Raw genomic sequence first — 27,731 nt, 5'->3', positions numbered from 1 at the left:
TATGCACTGGCCCCACTGGCATGACCTCAGGTGACTGCTCACATGACTTTCTTCTGATCACATGTATGCTGAGAGTTGACTTTGCATGCGACACAAAGCTGTAGTGTAGGGCCTAACTACGTTTATAATTTATGTTGTGACTTGTCGCTTGTGTCCGGTATAGCGTTGTTGTTATTCGATTGAGCCAAGAGGCAAGACTCTCTATTACTATTATTAGGCCTACATGTAGGACAACTCGAACTTGCTAATTTCTGCCAGTAAGACAGTAGCCTGCTTTGGTCTTCAGTTCAAACTAAAAAGACAAGAAATAGCATAAATGGATGCTCCCGGTGGTGGATGCTGAGAGTGAGATTGAGAATTCGACCCAGTCCCAGATTAGCCGTGCCCGTGGCTGTGACAGATTTTTTTTTGACACATCTGAATTGAATCCAACTTCCTTGACTTTGTCGTGACAAAAGTCAGAGTGAGACGCAAAAAATGGTGCTTCTACACGCATCAAAATGTAAGTTAAATTGTCTTTGACTATTAATACCCAGGAGCTCACTGTGTTTGTGTATTTACCCAGGCCATACTAACGGGACAAGGGTCAAAATTATGGTCAAAATATCTAACAAGATAGATTGTGAAAACAGAAATTATGCACTTACCACGATTATATGGATGAAGGTCTATCGAATCCTGTTAGAATCCTGACATCGAGGCACAGACTGGAACCTCAAAAAACGAAAAGTTCTCTTCTAATCTAGGGCCTACTCCAGTCTTGATCGGCCATTTTGTTATGATTCATATTTTGATATACCGGGTATATTGATTCAAAAATTAGACGTAGTGAAGGTCACCAACTTCAACACAACACATGCTTTATTTTGCTCAGATTGGCCTACATATTTTTTTCCAGAGACCAGAATCCTTTTGGCGCTCATCTTTTATTTATACTACTAACTAGAAACGATTATTTTTCTAAAATTTGATTCTTTATGTGTGCATTTGAAATTATTACCAGAACTGGCATTTACACTATTTTCATGTCAAATCTGAATAGACCAAAATTTGATCTGATTATTGTTTCTTCAGATCCAATATTTGATAAGCCTAGGTTTTTTTAATTTTATTATTGATTTTCCCCCATCAATTAATAATCAATACAATATTGTTTCTTTTTTTGTCTTTCCTCTGGCCTCCAGCTTATTACAGGTTTGTGGTCCTGTTCTTCAACTGCATGTTGACATTTGGAACATACTTCTGTTTTGACATGCCCAGTGTGTTACAGGGGGTCTTTCAAGGGGTAAGCATGAAGAGAGGCTCTGAGAGGTCAAAACTAATCTTCAATCTTACTATTGATTTGGTTAATATTGCTTTTCATGATGACTTGAATGGCATACCTATATGTTGGCACCCTGGCTCTCTCTCTTGCGTTTTTCTCTGCTAAGATCGGAGATCAGCGATGTTTAAAGAATTGAAAAAAAGATATAGAGAAGACAAATGAGATGGGGGAGAGCCCCCCCCAAAAAAATGAATTTCAGTACAAACAATGCAAGGTAATTGTTTCTATCAATACACTCAAGTCTGAATCTGAAGTTTGTACTATATGTAGGCCTACATATGTATAAATATATGTATTTTTTTTCTTGAATTTAACCTCATAACAGCTGCTGAACATTGTCTGAAAGGGGGTGATTACCCTGAAGAAAAGTTTGTTGTAACAAATAGCAGATAAAAATAATTTAAAAAATTGCTGAAGGTTTGAGGAAAATTGGTTATAGATTAGAAAGTTATTAGAATTTTAAGATTTGTGATGTCATAAACAAGCAGCTGTACCATATGTTATGTAAAATAAAATGCATGAATTTAACTTTTTTTCTAAATGGACCCTGATGACTTATTTTTGTTTTCTTTTCATGATTGGATGTGAAGTGTTTTGTCTAGTGATGTACAAGAGGTACAGTGAAAACCTTTTTCATTTTCAATTTTCTGAGAAAATGACATTTCTTTTATTTCTTTACCAATTGAGGTTGTGTTCCATTTTTTCATCTTTCTTAATTACCCTTGTCTACCAGTGGGACCTACATTACATAAGAAGAGTAGGCCTATTTGTTTGATGGTGGTTGTGAGATTGTATTTTTTTTTATTTCACAGAACCTTACATGCGAGAATGCATCGGTACACTGGAATGCATCTGACTGTGAAGAAGGATTAGGAATGTCCTATGTACAATATAACCTTCTCTATGCAATTTATGCTTGGACGTAAGTTCAATTAAAGAAATAATTCCCAATTATCAGAAGAAAGCATCCTTTTAAAGGACACGTCCACCCCAACAAAAAGTTGATTAAGATAAAAAAGAGAAAAATCCAAGTGTAGCACTGAAAATTTCGTTGAAATCGGATGTAAAATATGATAGTTATGACATTTTTAAGTTTCACTTAATTTCACAAAATAGTTATATACATATCCTGGTCAGTATACTCATGAGGGAATTGATGACATCACTCACTCACTATTTCTTTTGTATTTTATTATATGAAATATGGAATATTCTAATTTCTCCTGAACATGTGGAATTACCATTGTTAAATATTTTATAGTTTAGTCAAGTTGATCCTTTTTGTCAAATCTGTCAAAATTGAAATATTCAAGCAATAAAAAACAGAGAAATAGTGACTGAAGTACATCAGCAATTCTCTTATTTGCATGTGAATAAATTGTGCATTTAACTATTTTGTGAAAAATAAGAAACAAAAATCTAAAATGTCACAATACGTATCCGATATTGATGAATCTTTTATGCTTTTCTCTATTGATTCAAATCAACATTTTTCTGAGGTGAACTTGACCTTTGATAACAGAGCAAGTTGTAACCTGGCAGCAGTTTTCCTACATCAATTTGTGAATTGTTTGGTGAAAATGAGATAATGCACTCTTTCGTTATTTTGAGTATGAAGGACACCATCTACATAATGTACATCTTCTTTTTGTATATATATATATATATATATATAGCACAAAATTATATCTACCTATGTGCTGTAAGAGACCCTGAAATGCTTGGGAAATCAAATAAAAAATAAAAGGAAAAAAACTTTCTAGATATAGAGGTTTTAGTCTGATTTTAAATGTTTCTACTTATGAGAAAATCCTCATTTGATATAGCCAATTATTCCACAATTTTAGGGCTGCACTAGAAAATGCTTGGTCTCCAACATGTAGTGCAGTCTTTGTTTTACAGACAGGGATTTGAAGAAGCAAAGTATCTGTGGACTTTGCTTTGTAAAAGTTCTGAGCATTATTCTGGGGTGATTTTTTTCTTTAAAATATTTTATCGTTTTGAAATGAAATTGGTATTCTGAGATCACATTTTATCAGAGATATAATATGAATTTCTATCTGTAATAAATTTTATCTTGCATCTAAAGATGATAAGCAACAGAGAAGTGCCTGCGTAGACATATACATCGCGTATCTTACAATTGCAACACGGATGATCTGCTTACACCCATGTTACTTTGAATGAAATAAATAATCATAAAACAGTTTGGGGGCTATTTTGTCTCTGTTCATTTTAGCGATACATGTTTCTAGGTGAATAAGCTCCAGATTTTGAAATATTGAGAAAGAAAACTGGTGTAATCATTGTAAGCAATACCTTGACATTGGTCTTGTAGAATGAACAATTATTTCATAAGACTTTTCTTGACTAATATTGTCTTTGAAATGATGCTTGTAATTATGTAATATTGACATTAATAAAAATGATGAGAGTATTGTAATTTGAAAAAAAAAGAAATGTCTGTAAAGTCGCGCTAGTGTAAAGTGTAAGTGCATCTGAATTCAATAAATTGATGCAGTCTCGCTATTTTGCCACACCTCCTGGCGGAATGGATTTTCATTGGTTGAATGAGATGAGAGTGCTATAAAACGTTTCTCATCGGATAATTGCTTAAAAAAATATGTGTGTCTTACAGAGGTATTCTTAGATTCTGAGACATTTCAAAGGTATTTTTTAAAAGATATTTTATCTCAGATAAAATTGATCTCAGAATACCATCCCTGAAATATAACAGGGGCTTAGCCAATTAGTTTTCAGGACTGAGTAAAGTACAAAAATACTTTACACAGAGGGCTTTACTATAGAGAATTTAATTGAATTATTGAGGGCATTAAATCTCATGTCAAAATGCTTTCTTTCTTTATTTCTTTCTTTCTTTCGTTCGTTCGTTCTTTCTTCCTTTCTTTCTTTTTTATCAGCAAGTTATATTCAATGATACCTTTCATGTTTTCATTTCTATGTTATTACAGTAATGCTGTGGTTGTTATTGGAGCTGGATTCCTCATTGATAAAGTTGGAAATCCTGGTGAGACATTTTTTTTCAAAAGAGCTCTCATTACAGATTCAAGTATTTTTCATTCCTGATCCATTTTTTTTTTTTTGGGGGGGGGGTAAAAAAATATTTATTGTCTAACATCTCAACTATGCTTTGTCAATTTATGATTACTTGACCGTAGTTCTACTCCAGTTTTCAGGAACTGCTTGTAAAGTGTATTAGTATAGTTTCTATATATTTTAGATTTATCTATCTTTTAAACACTAATGGATTACATGTAGGTACCTTGTCAAAGTCTGTGCCAGGTCTTAGTAAGAACCCTGCCCTAAAGGTACTGTTCATAGTAACTTTCCTGCTTTCTGCATGGCTTGGTTCATGGTGAAATGTAAACATTGGTAATGAAAGACTACTTGTGAGATTCCCAAGTGAATGATGCCGTTGTGACTTTTGACAAGATACCTTACTCAAGCTTAGGGCTAGTATTAGCCCAAGGCCATCCAATGCCATGGCCTCCAATGCCTATCAAATATTTGTAGACTAGATGCCAAACTGAAGTGTCCTATTGGGCTAAGGCCTTGGTGTAGTGTATCTCATAGAAAAGTCCATTTTACTATTGATGCCCATTTTCAATAACCTTGGATGCCCCTTACACCATCTTCCTATATGTACCTTATTATAAAAGGGCCTTGCCCCTTTGAATTCTTGATTCGATCCCTGCAATCTCTAGTGGTGGCTTGAGTATAGGAAATGATTTGAAGCAAACGTGTAATACTCCAGAATGCTTGATTATAACAAGAAAATTTCAATCCAAGCCTGCTTGAAATTCTATTCACTTCATTACCTCATACTTTACCTAGTAAAGCTAAAGTGTACAGAAAACAACATGTGGCATCAAACTATGAATGGTCAAGTATTTATCAATAATTTTTTTTCTGATCTTCATTTGCTAATTGTATCCCCTGAACAGAGTTCAGAGGATACTATGGATTTGACCTGGTCGCGGCGTCCGCCGCAGAGATTTCCTTGTGAGCGCTCTATCAGCTGCATTTCTTCTCCGATCATCTTCAAATTTGGCATGAAGGTTGAGTATGGTATAGCAAAGAGGCTTATTGATTTTCATGTGGGCGCAGAGACATCTTTGTCATGGTAACAAGAGTTTTTTGTGGAAATATAGCAGAGATGTCCTTGTGAACGCTCTACCAGCTGCATTTCTTCTCTGATCATCTTTTAATGTGGCATGAAGATCCATTATGGTAAAGCAAAGCCGCCTATTGATTTTGGTGTGGGCGAAGACATTATTGCCATGGTAACAAGACTGAGGGATCCAAACGTCTGTCCGTCTTTCACAAACCTTATGACACATAACTCCACAACCGTAAGTCACTTTTCAACCACACTTGGATGGTAGATGGGCTTGGGGGACCTGCATGCTAGAGTCATTGTCGCCATGATAATTGTATTTACATGTATTTGTCAAATTTCTGTGTGAACTCTATATATTGCAATGACGGATGACGTGGTTGGTTCGGGGGATATATGTGCTCGGCGGCGTGACCTGCCGAGCATCTCTAGTTTATACTCTGTGATTTTAAATTTACCTGGAAAATTGTTCGACAGATATTCATCTATAGGTTTTATAATTCTGTGAAAGTTTTGATTCATTCTGTGAACATTTTATTTTATTTTCTGATGTTACCAGTACCAGAGTTTATTTTTAATAATTTGTCATATGATATATATTTACTTTTTCTTTTTTTCTCACCCTCCTACCCTCCCTTCATCCTGTCACTATTCTTCCCTCATCTGGATCCATCATACTTTATCTTCTCTCCTTCATATCCTCACCATCCTCTTCTCATTCTTTCTAACCACACACTTTCACTTTTTAACCCCCCCCCCCTCTTTTTCTCACTTTCATGATGTTATCATGATTTTTCTCCCATCTACATCTTTCATTCTTTCTTCCTCCTCTCTTTTTTCTCATGTTATCACTTTATTATCTCTTGATTTCCAATCCTCCCCTCCCTATCCTCTCTCCTTCCCTCTCACGTTAGTTATCATTATTTTATTCTTCCTTACCTCCCACTTTTCCCCTACCTCTCCTTTTTCTGCTTTTTTTCCTCACTTTCTATCATCTGTTGTCCTTTTTTCCTACCCCTCTCCCCCATTTCTTATCACTTTTATTTCTTTCCTCCTCCCCTCTCTATCATCAGTTGGTCTATTCCTATTCTCTGGTCTATGTTTGACTGGGTCTTGTATCTTTGCCCTTGGTGCTAGCTTTAAAGGATCATCAGCCATGTTTCCTGTAATGCTCTTTGGTCGTCTCCTATTCGGTTCAGGCAATGGATCCCTTACAAGTGAGTGTCCTGGCAAACCATTTGTTATAAGCTACTGAAATATTTGCGTATGACTGACTGACAGTCAGACAGTGATTTCCTCAGTATATTGCAAAATTCAAAATGAAGCAATCCCTCTTGTACTGTATTAGTTGCACTGGGACTTCTCTCAAACATCCACAGGCCCCTGTTCAAATATTATTAGACATTTGATATCAGTAAATAAGATCTTCTTATCTTCTCCACAGTTGTTCAGAATAGAATTACTGCTTTCTGGTTCAAGAACAAGGAGTTGGCTTTTGCATTTGGAATAACACTGACATTCTCAAGACTGGTGAGACAATATTTCTTTTTCTGTTGCTTTATGTGGCTTTATTTTTGCTACTGTGATTATGCAAATGTTAACTATAGATGCAGTTTTTGTCTCACCTGCGAAGCAAAGTGAGACTATAGGCGCCGCTTTTCCGACGGCGGCGGCGACAGCGGCGGCGGCGGCGGCGTCAACATCAAATCTTAACCTGAGGTTAAGTTTTTGAAATGATGTCATAACTTAGAAAGTATATGGACCTAGTTCATGAAACTTGGACATAAGGTTAATCAAGTATCACTGAACATCCTGCATGAGTTTCACGTCACATGACCAAGGTCAAAGGTCATTTAGGGTCAATGAACTTTGGCCGAATTGGGGATATCTGTTGAATTCCCATCATAACTTTGAAAGTTTATGGATCTGATTAATGAAACTTGGACATAATAGTAATCAAGCATCACTGAACATTTTGTGCAAGTTTCAGGTCTCATGATTAAGGTCAAAGGTCATTTAGGGTCAATGAACTTTGGCCGAATCGGGGGTATCTGTTGAATTACCATCATAACTTTGAAAGTTTATTGGTCTAGTTCATTGAACTTGGACATTAGAGTAATCAAGTATCACTGAACATCCTGTGCTCATTTCAGGTCACATGACCAAGGTCAAAGGTCAATGAACTTTGGCCGAATTGGGTGTATCTGTTGAATTACCATCATAACTTTGAATGTTTATGGATCTGATTCATGAAACTTGTACATAAGAGTAATCAAGTATCACTGAACATCCTGTGCGAGTTTCAGGTCACATGATCAAGGTCAAAGGTCATGTAAGGTCAATGAACTTTGGCCATGTTGGGGTTTTTCGTTGAATAACCACCATCATATCTCTGTAAGTTTATTGGTCTAGTTCATAAAAAGTGGTCTAGTTCATTAAACTTGGACATAAGAGTAACCATGTATCACTGAACATCTTGTGCGAGTTAGAGTAGTATTTATAGTCAGCACTGCTGCTATATTGAACCGCGTGATGCAGGTGAGACGGCCAGAGGCATTCCACTTGTTATGTTTAATATGTATATATATATATATTTTACAGAGGGGGGGGATGGATCATGAAGGAGTTCATAAATTCATGAACAACTTTATGAAAGAATAGAGATTTGACAAGCCAAATGTATGCTCTTAGATGTGTGGTCTTTATTAAACCCTATCTAGGCCGGGGGGGGCCTCGGAGGCCCCCCCCTCAACAAATTGTGCGATATTTTCGCCGCGCGAAATTTTTTGACCGCGCCGCTCGCTGACTTTTTACTTTCAAGTCTTGCGCAACTTTTGAGATCAATTTTGCGTCACCCGGGTACGTGGTTCCAAAATTATGCAACATGTAAGTGCATGTCAGACTAAAAATTGCTCAAAAACGTGATTTCGTGTACAAAGTCGATGCAAATTGTGTTTTCAACCAAAATTCATAAATGCATGATTATTTTTAGTTTTGCTGGTCTAAATGTAATTATTTTATACTTTTTATGATCACAGAAGAGTCCCCAACAAATTTCATTGAAAAAAACAATGAAAAACAAAAGGTAAAAAAACAAAGAAATACATAAGAAATTGCAAAAAACAATATAATACATAAGAAAATGATTTGATATCGCAATTTTTTTCATGTACACTTGCTAAGAACAGCACAAAGAGTTTCTATACCAAGAATTAGTACATTTGGAGCTTTATTTAGGGAGTTAGAGGAAAAAGTATGATTTCGCATACTAATTACGCATAAATTAGCATAATCACGTAATAGCAATGCGCATGAAATAAATTACTATATGATCTTGTAGATTATGTCACAGGCAACTCGCGTGCCAATTTTCTGCGCGGTCGACGGCCGAGATCTTGGGGGGGGGCCTGGGAGGCCCCCCCCGGCCATATGAACTCCCAAAATACCCCAGCCTAGATAGGGTTAATATGATCATATTAGGAATAATAATAATTATAATAATGATGATAATAATGATTGATGATGATAATACTAATAATAATATCAATAATAATATACATCGCCTATATAGCGCATATCACAGCAATAACATCATGTCTCTATGCGCTTTATGTGGAAAAAGATTATTATATTTTTAAAGAGTTGGTAATCCTATATGTATTTCAAAAATAAATATGTTAAAAAAAAGATGTAATGAAATGAATTTTTGTTTTGAAATACTTCCATCTAGGGAAGTGTGCTGAATTTCTTCTTTACCAAGGAGTTTGAAGATACCATGGGATTGATGTGGACCCTTTGGGGTGGGGCTGTACTTTGCCTGACTGGTTTCATTGCTGCCATAGTAACAAGCATCATGGATACCTCAGGAGTTAAACAACTTGGACTGGTAATTAGACCATGTTGATTTACCTGAATAATAATATCAGTTTAGGTTAACCACTATCAGCTGGTCGTCCAATGAATCCTGCAGAATATAACATGTCACCTCCCAAAACCAACATTTCAGTGAATTAAGTGATTTTTAAGCTTGAACAACTACATCTTAAAATTTAAACTGATATATTGCTTGTTGAAATTGGTCAACAATAACCCAATAACAACTACATTTACTTGATTGAATGTAGCTTCCATATTCCATTAATTTCAAGAGTTCTTTAAATGATTAGCAATGTTTAAATGAGATATATCTTGTTTCTGTAAATTTTTCTTGCTTAGAAAACCTGACACAAAGGTAGGAATTAGGAAAGCTGATTGACCCCACCCCAGCAACCCAGAAAAAATGATTTTGCCAATTGATCATCACTCCTAATCAAATCTTAATTCTTAATGTATGGGATGTCAATGATAGGAAAGTGGCTATGATATGTGTCAGACGTTTTCTGATTGCTTAACATAATGTATTTTGACAAAGCATTTGAAATAGAATTATTGCTGTGATAAAAGCTCTGTACCTGACAGAAGGCAGAGTGCTCCACCAGAAACTTTCACTTTCAGCAAAATATCCTGAAATGGTGGTGACCTTTGACTTTTGATTTAGTTTTCCTATTATTTTTGAAGGGATACTGGCTTCCAAAAATGTTGATGACCCTTCTTTTTTTTTCCTCCGAAGTTTTGCCCCCCCATCACATTTTCTAGATGTACGCCACTTGATAAAAGTAAACAATGATGACAAAATTAATTAAGTGTGTTTCAATTCATCTGAAGGCATTTTTTTTTCATTTGTGTTATGACAGGAAGATGAAGTGAAAGAGAACTCAAAGAAAGTGAGACTAAGGGATATTTTAGAATTTACTCTACCTTACTGGCTCTTGGTTCTTTCTATTATGTTCTTCTACAATGGTGTTTTCCCTTTTGTAGCTGATGCAAGGTAATTGTTATTTTATTGATTACATATACAGTAACTATATATTAACTGGGCTCTTTAAGACCAATATATACTGGGGGGAGTCAATTTGACCACCTCAAATCTTGGCCGCTGATTGTGCAATCACCTAAATAGTGAAGTAGCATAAAATAAATCCATTTAAACTAACAAAAGTAAAAATAATCATACATTTAAGATTTTTGGTTGAAAAAAAAAAAATTGCGTTGACTTTGTACACGGAATCACGTTTTTAAGCAATTTGGGTCTGACATGCGGTAACAAAATGTTGCGTAATTTTGGAATTGTGTTGGGGTCGCAAATTTGGTCTAAAAAATGTGCAATACTTGAAAGTAAAATGTCAGCTAGCAACGTGGCCAAAAACTTTCGTGTGGTGGCGTAGTGACAAAATATGTAGAGGGGGGGGGGGTCAATTTGATTCCCCAGTGAGATAAGGCTCAAAGAGACTCTGTCTTGAACCTTCATGTGGAGTAGATTATAAAGTAAGACTCTGAAAAACACAGAAATAAATGTAAGAGAGATCAGGTTCATTCTTTAGACTGCATCTCATACTGTCAGGCCTGGGAAAGGAAAATTTAAAGCCTCTTTTAAATTTTGGTAATCCTCCAAAAAGTGTCTGTTACTATCCAGTTCATTGTATGAATGTCTACATCCTGAATCTGTTATGATGTAGATGCTATGTATAAATATTTAGTAGATACAATTTTACAGAAACATTAATTATGATCAGATGCCCAAAACCCTGTTGGTTTTAACTTGCACTTGATAGCCTATTTAATGAAAAATGGCAGGTGTTCTTGTTTCATGAAGGTCTTTTGTAACAAACTAGCATGGGATTGCCTGATTTTAAATATCTCTATTTCATTTATAATTGATACTAGGCTACAGGCCCAAATTATGATCCAGACCTGTCAACCATTACATTTTTATCATAATTATAACCGTTCTTGCAACCATATTATGGCATGTTTTCATTGGTATTAAAAATACTTTTTTTTTAAAGAAAATCATATCCCATTGAGAAAAATTGTCTCTAAATGTCTCTATTTCATAAGACCTTCACCAGTTTAAGTAAGTGGATGAATTCGATTTCAGGTAACTTGACCAAAGGTCAAAGGTCATTTGTGGGTCAATATTTCAAAATACAGTTTTGAGGATCACTGAGTACAGTCTCATTCCAAGAGGTTGGCAGATCTGAGGAGCGTTTCATCAATATATTCATCCGATAAGTTGTCAGATCTGACATCTTTCCATGATTTTGATTGGCAGAGAAGCACTGTTCCTATGGTAACTGTCGGATAAAACGTCCAACAAGTCCTTTGATGAAACGCCCCCCTGGTTTTAAGGATACTTTTGAGAAATTCTTTATTTTCGTTGGAGCTTCCCTTTTTCCATTATGATTCCTTTTTTTTGGTTGCAGAAGATTCAGCAGCTCTGATAATCCTTTCTATCTTCTTTGTAGTGATTTTATCCAGCAGAAATATGGTTACTCTACTGATTCAACTGTACCCGCCTATCTTGCTGGTGCTGTCTATGATGCATCCCTTCTTCTCTCACCATTTCTTGGTGTACTTATAGTAAGTGATCCTAAACTATCAGACATTTTGGTACCAAGTCAGTATGGCAGTGCCCTTTGCTATTAAAAGGCTTTATCATCCTTTTACCATGCAGGTCCCTTGGATAGGACCTGAAGCCTTTGGTCCTATTGTGTCTTAGAAGCACTTGTGCGATATGAGCAATGGGGTTAAAAAAAATCATCACCACGTCCATTCAAGGTGTAGTTATTTAATGATAAATATTTAGTTTTGTATGATGATCATATTGAATTATTGCTACTCTCTCTCAAGCATGCTCTCAAGTAATTTTCACTAAGCTGAATCTCTTGGGACAGGAATTTGTCTGAATTAGAAGATGTATATATGTTTTCCATAATCTTTTCTAAAAATAAAAATAAATAAAGCAGCAACTCCCATTTTTTAACGTCCTTGGTCTGACGCGGCAGGGATTTGAACCCCAACATCCCGGTTGTAAGACGGACGCTCTGCCAACTGAGCCAACACACCGGTTTTTGTTGATACTTTGCAATTGCATTAGGGTGGAAGTTGGACCAAAGTTAGGAATAATTTACATTTATTCATTGTATTGTCATTCTCATGCTGAGCCATGTAATAGTGGATACATCGCCTACAATGTTATCCAGTTTGAATCCCCCCGGATATATGATTCAAGGCTCTTGATAAGCGGTGTGATAGTGCCCTTTGGTAAGGCATTAATCCTCATTACCAGGTCCCTCGAAGAGGACCTTAAGATGTTGGTCTTTTGGTTGCTTGCTTACAAGCATTCATGCTTTCTTAGATCACTTAATTGCAATCAGGTAAAACTGACCACCTTTCACCAATAAAAAATAATGATTGTTTTATCTTTAGGATCAGTTTGGTATGCGAGGTATCTTAGCTCTCACCTGTGCTATAGGAACACTACCTGTCTTTGGTCTCCTAGCCTTTACTTCAGTCTTTCCTCTTGTTTCTACATTATGGTTAGGGATCACATACTCATTTGCTGCGGTAAGATTCATTCCATTTCATTTTCAGTTTTCAAGTAATGACTCCATATCTTTAAAACATGTTTAAAATATTTTTAAAATGTCTTGACTAAATTAGAAATATTTAATGTCAGGTTTTAATTTTGTATACATTATGTTCATGTACTTTTTGCTGCTGTGTTTTTGTTCTGTTTGCATAAATGAATGGTTATGTTTATAAGTCTGACACCTGCCAATTATATATTTCTTCTATATTCTTTTATAGACAATATTTAAATCTTGAATATTTTTCAGAGAGAGAGAGATGAGGGTGATATGATGATGTCTTATATTTGACACTGCCGTACTATTATTATTTATTATTTGTTTTGGCGTCACCTGTGCCTGGGAGGTGAAAAGCGAACTGAATCACTATGACCCGCAGGTCTCTCCTCCCGATATAAGTGATTGGGGGAATGCAGTGGACCTCGACACCGGGGTTTCCCCCTACTCTTATATGAAATAGTGCAGTGGGTTCTTAACGTGCAAAGGTGGTGACTCTCCTCTACACTACACTATGCTAGTGAGATATGATTTATAATCTAGAGGTGTGAATCGTTACAATTAAGGCACAAAATCTACTATCTATAATGAAATTATTGTTATATCAAGCCTATTCCATATTTTTATTTTTACACAAAGAAAGTTTTAATCTAAATTTTGAGAGTAAGTGTGAAAGGAAATGCAATGTCTCTTACCCAAAGATAACCAGTACAAAGTCTTGCAAAAGAATGAGTTTGTCTTATTTAGTCACAATCGTTGAATTAGTGTCTTTTTATAAATCAACATTTTGATTATGATTATGTAACTTCTGAACTTTATTTCAGGCTAGTCTTTGGCCTTCCATACCATTGGTGGTTTCTCAGTCAACGGTTGGCACGGCGATGGGTATCGCAACCTCAATCCAAATGATTGGTATCGGTATATCTAATGTTGTTATTGGTGCAATCCTTGGTGATACAAATTCGTAAGTTTGAAAAAAAAAATCTTAAAAAGATTTACTTTCAGCACAAAAGAGTAGTAAAAAAAGAGATGTCATTGATGTTATTCAAGACAGATTTAAAAATCTGATTTCCTTGATTTATGTATATACATTAGTTTGAAATGAAGAAATGTGTTTTGCTTTTAAAAAGCTGCAATTTTGTAAAGTTTGCTTTTGTAGCATTCAATAATTCACAGTAATATTGGGTTGTAATAAAAGGATTTCTTGTTTTTGTATGTATATACAAAGAGTTGAAAAGGTTTTGCGAATCTGACTTCGAGAAGAGTTTTTTAACATAATTTTGTCATCTAACAACTTTCCTTCATTTTGTTTGACTGAGAAAATCAGTGAATGTTGGATAAAACATCTGGGCTTTCGTTAAATGATTCCTTGTTAGGGGATTCCATACCTAGGTATTCCTTTGATTGAATTTACCTCTCCAGAACAAAGATTGAATCAATTTGCGAAGATGCTTATGTTTGAAATAAAACAAGAATGTATTTTCATGTGCTTTTATACATGAGACATGAAACTTGGACATAAGTGTAATCAAGTATTACTGAAGATCCTGCTGGAGTTTCAGGTCACATGACCAAGGTCAAATGTTATTTAAAGTCAATAAACTTAGACCATGTTGCAGGAATCAACATCAAAATCTCTACCTAAGGATAAGTTTTTAAAATGTCATAACTTTGAAAGTTTGTGGGTCTAGTTCATGAAACTTAAACATAAGGGTAATAAAGTATTACTAAATATCTCTTGCGAGTTTCAAGTCACATGACCAAGGTCAAAGGTCATTTGAGATCAATGAACTTTTGTTGAATTCCCATCATTACTTTGACAATTTATGGATAGTTTATGAAATGTGGACTAAGGGATAATCAAATATCACTGATCATCTTGTACAAATAGGTTACACTATCAAGGTCAAATGTCATTTAGCATGATAGAACATAGTATTTTATCATTATATGAATGGTGTTTTTTGTGAACAATTAATCTTGGTTTAATACCTACATAACATCCTTTCGCCTAACACCCATTTTCTATCTATCTATCTATCTATTCATTGTCTTTTACTTTGTCAAATGAACGATTTGTTCAAAAACAGTTCATCAAACCAAATAGATTTATTCGTGTTAGACCAAGTGGATATTAGATGCACTAGGGTACCTAGGGGGGGACAGGCAGCCCCCCCCCCTGACGAGTTACGACTCATGCAGGGGACGTACCCCTGCCCTCCCCTGACGAGTCACGAATCATGCAGGGGACGTGCCCCCCCCCCCCTTTTGAGAAGCAAAATTAATAATTTTTAATGTAAAAATGAACTTAAAGAACTTTTTTTTCTGCTTGTCAATTTTTTTCCTGTACGAAATCCTTATTTGTGGTTGACAACCTTTTTTGGGGGGGCTTGTAAATTTTTTTCCGGCACGAAATCCTTTATTTGTGGTTGAAGACACCTGCTTTAATTTTTTTTTGCTTGTCAAATCTTTTCGCGGATGAATTATCCTCAAAAATATTTGCCCCCCTCTTGGAAAATCCTAGGTACGCCGCTGATTAGATGAAATAGGTATATCTTAATGACTAGTACACAAACTGGTAAATAGGCCTGTTACAGACCAAATGTTTATTAGATGAAATAGGTATATCTTAATGACTAGTACACAAACTGGTAAATAGGCCTGTTACAGACCAAATGTTTATTAGATGAAATAGGTATATCTTAATGACTAGTACACAAACTGGTAAATAGGCCTGTAACAGACCAAATGTTTATTAGATGAAATAGGTATATCTTAATTACTAGTACACAAACTGGTAAATAGGCCTGTTACAGACCAAATGTTTATTAGATGAAATAGGTATATCCTAATGACTAGTACACAAACTGGTAAATAGGCCTGTTACAGACCAAATGTTTATTAGATGAAGTAGGTATATCTTAATTACTAGTACACAAACTGGTAAATAGGCCTGCTACAGACCAAATGTTTATTAGATGAAATGGGTATATCTTAATGACTAGTACACAAACTGGTAAATAGGCCTGTAACAGACTAAATGTTTATTAGATGAAATAGGTATATCTTAATTACTAGTACACAAACTGGTAAATAGGCCTGTAACAGACCAAATGTTTATTAGATGAAATAGGTATATCTTAATTACTAGTACACAAACTGGTAAATAGGCCTGTAACAGACCAAATGTTTATTAGATGAAATAGGTATATCTTAATGACTAGTACACAAACTGGTAAATAGGCCTGTTACAGACCAAATGTTTATTAGATGAAATAGGTATATCCTAATGACTAGTACACAAACTGGTAAATAGGCCTGTTACAGACCAAATGTTTATTAGATGAAATAGGTATATCTTAATGACAAGTACACAAACTGGTAAATAGGCCTGTTACAGACCAAATGTTTATTAGATGAAATAGGTATATCTTAATTACTAGTACACAAACTGGTAAATAGGCCTGTAACAGACCAAATGTTTATTAGATGAAATAGGTATATCATAATGACTAGTACACAAACTGGTAAATAGGCCTGTAACAGACCAAATGTTTATTAGATGAAATAGGTATATCTTAATGACTAGTACACAAACTGGTAAATAGGCCTGTTACAGACCAAATGTTTATTAGATGAAATAGGTATATCTTAATGACTAGTACACAAACTGGTAAATAGGCCTGTAACAGACCAAATGTTTATTAGATGAAATAGGTATATCATAATGACTAGTACACAAACTGGTAAATAGGCCTGTAACAGACCAAATGTTTATTAGATGAAATAGGTATATCTTAATGACTAGTACACAAACTGGTAAATAGGCCTGTAACAGACTAAATGTTTATTAGATGAAATAGGTATATCTTAATTACTAGTACACAAACTGGTAAATAGGCCTGTTACAGACCAAATGTTTATTAGATGAAATAGGTATATCTTAATGACTAGTACACAAACTGGTAAATAGGCCTGTTACAGACCAAATGTTTATTAGATGAAATAGGTATATCTCAATGACTAGTACACAAACTGGTAAATAGGCCTGTAACAGACCAAATGTTTATTAGATGAAATAGGTATATCTTAATGACTAGTACACAAACTGGTAAATAGGCCTGTTACAGACCAAATGTTTATTAGATGAAATAGGTATATCATAATGACTAGTACACAAACTGGTAAATAGGCCTGTTACAGACCAAATGTTTATTAGATGAAATAGGTATATCTTAATGACTAGTACACAAACTGGTAAATAGGCCTGTTACAGACCAAATGTTTATTAGATGAAATAGGTATATCATAATGACTTGTACACAAACTGGTAAATAGGCCTGTAACAGACCAAATGTTTATTAGATGAAATAGGTATATCTTAATGACTAGTACACAAACTGGTAAATAGGCCTGTTACAGACCAAATGTTTATTAGATGAAATAGGTATATCATAATGACTAGTACACAAACTGGTAAATAGGCCTGTAACAGACCAAATGTTTATTAGATGAAATAGGTATATCTTAATGACTAGTACACAAACTGGTAAATAGGCCTGTTACAGACCAAATGTTTATTAGATGAAATAGGTATATCATAATGACTAGTACACAAACTGGTAAATAGGCCTGTTACAGACCAAATGTTTATTAGATGAAATAGGTATATCATAATGACTAGTACACAAACTGGTAAATAGGCCTGTTACAGACCAAATGTTTATTAGATGAAATAGGTATATCTTAATTACTAGTACACAAACTGGTAAATAGGCCTGTAACAGACCAAATGTTTATTAGATGAAATAGGTATATCCTAATGACTAGTACACAAACTGGTAAATAGGCCTGTAACAGACCAAATGTTTATTAGATGAAATAGGTATATCATAATGACTAGTACACAAACTGGTAAATAGGCCTGTAACAGACCAAATGTTTATTAGATGAAATAGGTATATCCTAATGACTAGTACACAAACTGGTAAATAGGCCTGTAACAGACCAAATGTTTATTAGATGAAATAGGTATATCCTAATGACTAGTACACAAACTGTTAAATAGGCCTGTAACAGACCAAATGTTTATTAGATGAAATGGGTATATCTTAATGACTAGTACACAAACTGGTAAATAGGCCTGTTACAGACCAAATATTTATTAGATGAAATAGGTATATCTTAATGACTAGTACACAAACTGGTAAATAGGCCTGTAACAGACCAAATGTTTATTAGATGAAATAGGTATATCATAATGACTAGTACACAAACTGGTAAATAGGCCTGTAACAGACCAAATGTTTATTAGATGAAATAGGTATATCTTAATGACTAGTACACAAACTGGTAAATAGGCCTGTTACAGACCAAATGTTTATTAGATGAAATAGGTATATCATAATGACTAGTACACAAACTGGTAAATAGGCCTGTTACAGACCAAATGTTTATTAGATGAAATAGGTATATCTTAATGACTAGTACACAAACTGGTAAATAGGCCTGTTACAGACCAAATGTTTATTAGATGAAATGGGTATATCCTAATGACTAGTACACAAACTGGTAAATAGGCCTGTAACAGACCAAATGTTTATTAGATGAAATAGGTATATCATAATGACTAGTACACAAACTGGTAAATAGGCCTGTTACAGACCAAATGTTTATTAGATGAAATAGGTATATCTTAATGACTAGTACACAAACTGGTAAATAGGCCTGCTACAGACCAAATGTTTATTAGATGAAATAGGTATATCTTAATGACTAGTACACAAACTGGTAAATAGGCCTGTTACAGACCAAATGTTTATTAGATGAAATAGGTATATCTTAATGACTAGTACACAAACTGGTAAATAGGCCTGTTACAGACCAAATGTTTATTAGATGAAATAGGTATATCTTAATGACTAGTACACAAACTGGTAAATAGGCCTGTTACAGACCAAATGTTTATTAGATGAAATAGGTATATCCTAATGACTAGTACACAAACTGTTAAATAGGCCTGTAACAGACCAAATGTTTATTAGATGAAATAGGTATATCCTAATGACTAGTACACAAACTGGTAAATAGGCCTGTAACAGACCAAATGTTTATTAGATGAAATAGGTATATCTTAATTACTAGTACACAAACTGGTAAATAGGCCTGTAACAGACCAAATGTTTATTAGATGAAATAGGTATATCCTAATGACTAGTACACAAACTGGTAAATAGGCCTGTAACAGACCAAATGTTTATTAGATGAAATAGGTATATCCTAATGACTAGTACACAAACTGGTAAATAGGCCTGTTACAGACCAAATGTTTATTAGATGAAATAGGTATATCTTAATTACTAGTACACAAACTGGTAAATAGGCCTGTTACAGACCAAATGTTTATTAGATGAAATGGGTATATCTTAATTACTAGTACACAAACTGGTAAATAGGCCTGTAACAGACCAAATGTTTATTAGATGAAATAGGTATATCTTAATTACTAGTACACAAACTGGTAAATAGGCCTGTAACAGACCAAATGTTTATTAGATGAAATAGGTATATCCTAATGACTAGTACACAAACTGGTAAATAGGCCTGTTACAGACCAAATGTTTATTAGATGAAATAGGTATATCCTAATGACTAGTACACAAACTGGTAAATAGGCCTGTTACAGACCAAATGTTTATTAGATGAAATAGGTATATCTTAATGACTAGTACACAAACTGGTAAATAGGCCTGTTACAGACCAAATGTTTATTAGATGAAATGAGAGGATTAGACCATGTGGGATGAGACTAAATGGAAAGTAGACAAAGCAATAATATTATATTTTATAATTTTGTTTATTTATTTCAGACAAACAACTAAAGAGACTTTGCATAAATGGACCCTAACAATGATCTACCTTTTTGCTAATATTGGTGCATGTGTGGTCACTACTATACTTCTAAATATAGTAGACTCAAGATGGGTAAGTTTGTCCCTTTAAAACTCACCCTGATGATATAGATCGTTTGATAAAAGTAGACCATCTAACAATTTATAGAGACTGATGAATTTCAAAGAATTGAATGTCACATGCCAGCAGCTGACCCATATGTCAAGTAATACCTGTATGATTCTATTAATTTGTAATGGTGGTTCATGATGACTGAAGATGTTTTGTAAAAACGGGTACAAAATGATGTCTTTAATGAGCACATTTTTTAGCACTTAAGTGTCCGGAGTCCTGACTTCATAATTGATCTAAGACTCTAACTGTGCCACGGCCAGGCTTTCCTTCTTGTAGACAAGTTAATCCACAGGACATTCTATTCACTTTGTGTAATTAGGAAAAGAATTGGTATCTTTCTAAAATTATGAGAGCTTGAAGCATGAGCATTTTTATTATACGCCCGTCTTGACGTATTTTGGTATCATGCTTGGTGTCCATCCGTCTGTCCGTCCATTAACTTTTCCTTGTAATCGCGATAACTTCAGTTTAACTTATCCTAGGCTCATATAATTTGGTATGTATAATTGTAACATGGATCCAAGGAAGCCTATTGATTTTGAGGTCAAAAGGTCAAAGGTCAAAGTCACATTGACCTATTTTCATTGTACCCTTCTGCAGTCCTTGTAAATGAGATAACTTCAGTTTAACTTAACCTAGGCTTATATAAATTGGTATGTACAATACCAGCATGGATCCCAGGAGGCCTATTATTTTCTAGGTCAAAAGGTCAAGGTCACAGTGACCTATTTTTATTGTACCCTTTTGCAGTCATTGTAAACGGGATAACTTCAGTTGAACTTAATCTAGGCTCATATAATTTGGTGTGTATGATACTAGCATTGATTTAAGGAAGGCTTTCAATTTTGAGGTCCAAAGGTCAAGGTCACAGTGATGTATTTTCACCTTACCCTTCTGCACTCGTAAACGTGAAAACTTCATTTTAACTTAACCTAGGCTCATATAATTTGGTGTGTATGATACTAGCATAGATCCAAGCAATTCTATTGTTTTTTAGGTCAAAGGTCAAGGTCACAGTGACATATTTTTATTGTACCCTTCTGCAGTCCTTGTAAACGTGATAACTTCAGTTGAACTTAACCTACATGTAGGCTCATGTAGATTGGTGTGAATGATACTAGCATAGATCCTAGCAATTTTATTGATTTTGAGGTCAGAAGGTCAAAGGTGAAACCACCATCTTCCACTTTTCTTCCTTGACCAATAGCTCCATTTTCCCTGTTACAGACGGGCATATTATGTGCTCGCCTAAGCAACATTCTTGTTTTTTGTCTCACCTGCATAGCAGAGTGAGACTATAAGTGCCGCTTTTCCGACGGCGACGGCGACAGCGGCGGCGTGAATACAAATCTTAACCTGAGGTTAAGTTTTTGAAATGTCATCACAACTTAGAAAATATATGGACCTAGTTCATTAAACTTGGACATAAGGTTAATCAAGTATCACCAAACATCCTGCATGAGTTTCACGTCACATGACCAAGGTCAAAGGTCATTTAGGGTCAATGAACTTTGGCCGATTTGGGGGTATCTGTTGAATTACAGTCAAAACTTAAAAAGTTTTTGGATCTGATTCATGAAACTTCGACATAATAGTAATCAAGTATCACTGAACATCCTGTGCAGGTTTCAGGTCACATGATCAAGGTCAAAGGTCATTTAGGGTCAATGAAATTTGGCCGAATGGGGGTATTTGTTGTTCTTACCATCATAACTTTGAAAGTATGTTGGTCTAGTTCATAAAACTTGGAGATAAGAGTAATCAAGTAGCACTGAACATCCTGTGCGCATTTTAGGTCACATGATCAGGGTCAAAGGTCAATGAACTTTGGCCATAATGGGGGTATCTGTTGAATTACTATCATAACTTTGCAAGTTTATTGATCTGACTTGAAACTTGGACCTAAGAGTAATCAAGTATAACTGAATATCCTGTGCATGTTTCAGGTCACATGATCAAGGTCAAAGGTTATGTGAGATCAATGAACTTTGGCCGCATTGGGGGTATTTGTTGAATTACCATCCTATCTCTGTAAGTGTATTGGTCTAATTCATAAAACGTGGAAATAAGAGTAACCAAGTATCACTGAACATCTTGTGTGAGTTATAGTAGTTTTCAAACCCAGCACTGCTGCTATGTTGAATCGCGTGATGCAGGTGAGATGGCCAGAAGCATTCCACTTGTTTAATATTCTCATCAGAAAACTGGACATTTCAGGCATGTTTTCAAATGCAGAATAAACTGTGTATCTCATTAAACAATTAATGCAAGAGTGAAACGCGAACTGAATTTAAAAAAAATTATACTGACCCAATGTTTAAAATGAAGAGGATATGGATATCACTACACATGATGCGACTGCGAAGTGTGAGCTGAATATTTTTTTTGTGAAACGGTACATTCAAAGTTTTGTAATCATGTTGTAATCATGAAAATAATGCATACCCAACTTAAACAATTATTGCGAATGCAAATTGATGAAATATTTGATATAGTCCTACCAACCTGAAAAAGTGAAGAACTGCTTGTGGGAATTCATGGAGAGGATATATATCTCACGAATGCAAACACATAGCACAAGCTGAATTGTAAGTACTTTATTGTAATCATAAACAGGATGCATATTTTGCTCAAACAAAATATGAAAATTTGATAAGTTGATAATCTATGGTGCCTATTCCCCAAGATAAAAAATGTTTATCGTGCAATCCCTGGTTAACGTACAAATAATCAGGCAGTGAGAAGTTCCGCATGAAGTTTTATATCTTTTTTATCTTTATCCTCTAGGGGCGTGTTCTGAATCAGAGCAAGAAACAGCGTCTTGCCAACGCCTGCCAAAGACTTCAAGAGGAAGTTGATGATAGGAACTCACAATACACAGACTACGAAGATTCTTATGAGCCTGATCCTCTCCTGCGCCCATGTCGAGGAACCATTAACAGGAACATATGATGCTGTGCAGGGGTCTCTTTGGGAGCTTATCATGAAATATTTACCACAGTAATCTCAGTAATCAAGGAATTGTTATCAGAACTTGAAATGTTGATGAAACTCTGACTGCTTTGATCAAGGCTGTCTAGCCCATTGTTCTCTTTGCAAAATTGATGCATCAATTAAAATAATTTGTTGATTATGTCACCCAATTTTGATTGAAGTAATTGCAATTTGTTTATCTCTTTACTGAACTTATTTTAATGTAGATCCGTGCATTAGTTTTACCATGTATTTTCTTGTATATTATTCAACCACTTATATATGATAATAGTAATGATAATGTAATAATGATAATAATAATATAATAATAATAATAATAATACATGTAATAATGTTAATAATAATAATGATGATGATGATGATAATTATTATAATGATATTAATAATGATAAATCTAACAATAATTAAATTTGTAAGGCGCTTAATGTAGATGTTTCTAACTATTTACTGGGTTGTAAAAACAAAAATGTAATATCAATAAATAAAAAAATTACCAAAACTTCAATTTTAAGTGAAATGAGGAATTGAAGCAAATATGTGCATCACCATATAGACTAATCAACCACTAATACCCAGGCTGACATTTATATCAGTGTTGTCAATTAGGCTACAAACTTGAAGGCAGTATAAAAAAAATTAAGAGGATTATGATTTGATAATTATTTATATTATAGACAAGTAAAGCTTATCATTACATTTACATAGAACAAGTTGTAATACACTTCATAAATTTGATATTGAAAAGTATTATATTTTCAATAGTTTAGACATGGAATGCAGAGAAGCAATATTAGTATTAAATGTCATGTTCTTTCCATTATTAATTATTCTGAAATGATATATATGTATATTTCCTTTTTCATACAGTTATTATAAGTTTTAAAATCTTGCCTTATCCGTCTGTGGGAGCAGGGTTGGTCAAAAGGAGTTCTTTATGTTGCATTGGAAGACATTTTTGGCCATTGGACAGTATGCTTATACATGTAGTATATCAGTATCATACATTTCACTCTTGAAGTAGTGGGTATTAAGCTACACAATTTGCTACAAGTACATTGTATATCTTTATTTTTTTATACAGTATATGATATTCTTAGCATGTAAACACCAGGGTTAAACAACTAAAATCAATTTTAAGTGAGATGAAATCGATTTCAAGACAATTCGATCAGCAATTCAATAAATTGTTATAGCGAACAGAAAGTTGATTGTAAAGATTGATCGTAATAGACCAGTTTGGAGTTAACTCAGGGCAGGTTTCCTAAAATAGGATAGGCAAATTTGATATTATGTAAGCATGATATTATGTAAGCATGCCTGACATAGCAGGAAGCTGAAATTGCTTATATCAGGTGACTAAAATGGTGTGTCAATGAACTCTTTAGGAAAGTATTTATTACATTTCTACTTATAATGCATTATGATGTTAGTCCTTGTACATGTTATTACATGTACTTGGTCAACTATTCTTTGCTAATGGATTCATTTTTCCTTACCAGTGGATCAGAAGGCTAAACCACAATTCAATATAATCAAGAGATCAAAGGTGGTGTTTATCTCATTGAATATTAAAGTACCACCATGCTATTACAAGTCTTTTAATACAGGGCCCAGTATTAGCCTGTACAAATATCAATATGATATCAGAATTTATATTTTTATATTATTTCAGTGCACTAATGACTCTGATTTTCATACTTTTCTGCATTACTGTTTTTCTCGTAAGACCATTAGCAACCAACGACCCCAAAACCAACAATAAGTCACCAGGAAAGGTTTTATGTAAATGGCCAAAATAGGAGTTTGGTCTTCAAAAAGCAAAAATTTAAAAATCAGGTTATCTGAAAGGGTAAATTCTTCTTCATGCTGTTAAAAAATTCAAGTTGCAAAGTTGAATAGAAAGCAAGATAGAAGAGTTTCTTTGAGACAAGTTATTTTTTTTAGACAGCTTGGAAGTTTCATTGAGATTGCACAGTATCCACATCTCATGCTTGAGTGAACTTTAAACATTGTTTTCTCATTATTCTGTGAAGCTTTAACTAAGTTTCTGCTTCCAATATTATTTGTATAGCTCAGCCACTATATAGATATACTCTATTGAGCTGTGATTACTCTTATTGCTTATACTACTTACTAAAACAAAACAAAAACATTGGTCTACTTAAACGGTTCCCTACACAGATGTGTCTTCATTAATATTTTGAAAGCAGGTACAGATTGGGCCATTCTAATTCTAAGGGGGAGTTGGTTCCACTACATGCAATCAAGTACTTGTTAGGTTATTTATCAATTTTGAAAAGTTATATATCATTTTAAGCTCAGGATGTGCCCTTTCAAACTCAATAAACATCTAAAATTCATTTTAGCTGACTTACTGTTGGTTTTGGTGTGTGCGTGGTCACATTTAGTTATGACAGTAGTCTGCATATCTATTAAAATATAACTTATGTTTACATTATTTATCTTAATTTGTACTTTGTATATAATTAATGCTATTATAGAATCTTTTGTAAAAATAATGATTTATCTGGACTGTTGGAACAAAAAAAAATAAAAAGTATGGTCTGAATAGTGGCATAGAATTTAGTGATTTTGGATAAGTCAAACCAACTCAAATCTGTATCATAAGTTGATGTTCTCAAGGTTGAATGATTGTCTAAGTTGAATCAAATTAAGTATGATGTCACTCGGCTGTTAAAACTTTGTATCTCAAAATTTAGAAGTTTTGAAGGCAGCTAAAATCTATATATTTTGAGAAATTGAGCAATGGTGGTAATTCATGTCTGAAAACATTCTAACTCCTGTTGAAAACTTTTCTAAGCAAATGAGGTTTGCATCTTATGTCATAAGTCCCGTTACAAGCTTTTTCTGAGCTGTCTTTCAAATTTTAGAGAATATTTTAAAGTTCTGAGGTATTCAAGGGGATGTTCACCCCAGTGATATGTTGGTCTTAATTAATCCAGAATGATTAACCTATTGTTGAAGGTTTGATGAAATCCACCAAATAATAAGAGAGATATGTATTTTTTATATCTTTCAATTTATGATAATGATAATCATTTTATATACTGCAAATTTGCAAATTGCCTCTTAGTGGTTACAAGAAAGGAAATATGAAGTGAGAAAGTGCACTACAAAATGTATCAAAACTAATATTACAATTTACAACTTGATGTCATATGTGAGCAGCTTCCCCATATATCATGTAATATAATTCCATAAATTTTATTTTAAATGGATCGTGATGAATGAGAATAGTTTTAAAGAGGGTAGGGAATGGTGTGTCTGATGATGTATCACCTCACAGATTGAATCACTTTTATTCAAAATTACAATTTGGGGGAATTTAAATCCTACAAAAAACAGAGGATCTGCTTGTTTAGGACATCACAAAATAAAAACATTAAAACTTCTTAACTATTATTAATTTACAGATATTCGTCAAAACTTCACCATTACATGTATTCTTTATTTTTCCTGCTTTTATCATTTCTAACTTACCATCAACAGGTGCTTAAAGTCAAACATCACCTTAGTCCAACAGATTTGTATGGTTCCAAGTGATTTGACTTAGACAGATTTATATCGTACTGTTTGTTTATGCAAGTGTCCTGTTACTATTTTAATGATGTTTTTCATGTTTGTACCTAGCCTAGTAGTCTCCAGTTTATTCAATAATATTGTATTTCTTTATGTAGGCCATCCAAAGGAAAGAGAAATGGTGGTCACTGTAGACTATAGCAGTCATATATTCCTGTCAAATGGAAAATATTTAGTTTGCCATGCATATAAAGACAGTTTTCATTATATTCATTTTTATTGTTTTTGATATGTAGAATGAATATGATTGTATGTAAAATTTCTTTATGATTCCTCATGTTCACTGGCGTGCAAATGGGGGGCTTGAGGCCTGCCATTGCCCCCCAAACGTTTCACGACCAAAAAATAAAGAAGAAAAAGAAAGGGAAAGAGTGAAATCTATTTTTTTGATATTTCAAACTCTGAAAAATAGATGTTTGTATTTAGAAGGTCAATTTTTTTTTGCTTTGCTCGCTTGCATCTGTTAAGAACTCTGGCTCCATCTGGCCTCCTCAATTTATTTTGGCTCATTACGCCACTGCTCATGAGTGAATCAGTTTGAAATTACTTTATGGCTGAAATAAAGTGATCTAAGCTAATTAGAGAGTAACCAAAGCTATATACTGCCTTTTGAAAACTTTCATTCAATAAAGATTTGTATAAAAAATAATACTCCTCTAATGTCCCATTATTTAAAGCAATTAAATTTTAAGCACGCCTCGATCAGTCAACACCATCATTTACAATGTATCATTATCTTGCATCCACCAACATATTAGTCCTAAACTTGGACATTATACAGTCACATTTATAATGGGCCTAAAAGTATCAAAGTCATTATTACTTATCCTCGATTTCTATCATCACTATTGTAATTAATACAGTGGCGTACCGTGGTTCACGGCATGGGGGGGGGGGGCACCAGCAAAAATTTTGAGTCACTTAGGGAGCGCGCTTAGCGCGCTCAGTTGCCAAGTATACTGACCTAATAGAGACATTTTAAGGACATGCAGTGCCACTAACGGATACGTATCTCACTGATTAAATAATGCGAGCGCGGAACGCGAGCTGAAAATTTTTGATATTCAGACCTAAAAAGGGACATAAAAACAATTTTCTTTATAATCAATATACGTACCTGTCTTGCTAAACAAACAATGCGAGCGCAAAGCGCGAGCTGAAATTTTTGTATATATTAACCCCA

The 27,731-nt window shown here is 34.3% G+C and overlaps 1 protein-coding gene across 1 annotated transcript; it reads left to right on the top strand.

Moving 5' to 3' along the window:
- On the top strand, positions 1 to 26,879 carry LOC121423453 (major facilitator superfamily domain-containing protein 1-like). Its single transcript, XM_041618795.1, has 13 exons — positions 1 to 502; positions 1,185 to 1,285; positions 2,137 to 2,246; positions 4,297 to 4,352; positions 6,536 to 6,679; positions 6,907 to 6,992; positions 9,193 to 9,348; positions 10,196 to 10,329; positions 11,807 to 11,921; positions 12,771 to 12,908; positions 13,753 to 13,892; positions 19,798 to 19,912; positions 22,742 to 26,879. The coding sequence occupies exons 1-13, from the start codon at positions 478 to 480 to the stop codon at positions 22,904 to 22,906; spliced, it is 1,485 nt and encodes a 494-aa protein (XP_041474729.1). The 5' UTR covers positions 1 to 477; the 3' UTR covers positions 22,907 to 26,879.
- Positions 26,880 to 27,731: the final 852 nt, after the last annotated feature.

This window comes from Lytechinus variegatus, chromosome 11 (genome assembly GCF_018143015.1).
Source record: "Lytechinus variegatus isolate NC3 chromosome 11, Lvar_3.0, whole genome shotgun sequence".
NCBI lineage: Eukaryota > Metazoa > Echinodermata > Echinoidea > Temnopleuroida > Toxopneustidae > Lytechinus > Lytechinus variegatus.
The sequence above is the reverse complement of the archived record's forward strand: the minus strand, read 5'-3'. Positions and strand labels throughout refer to the sequence as shown.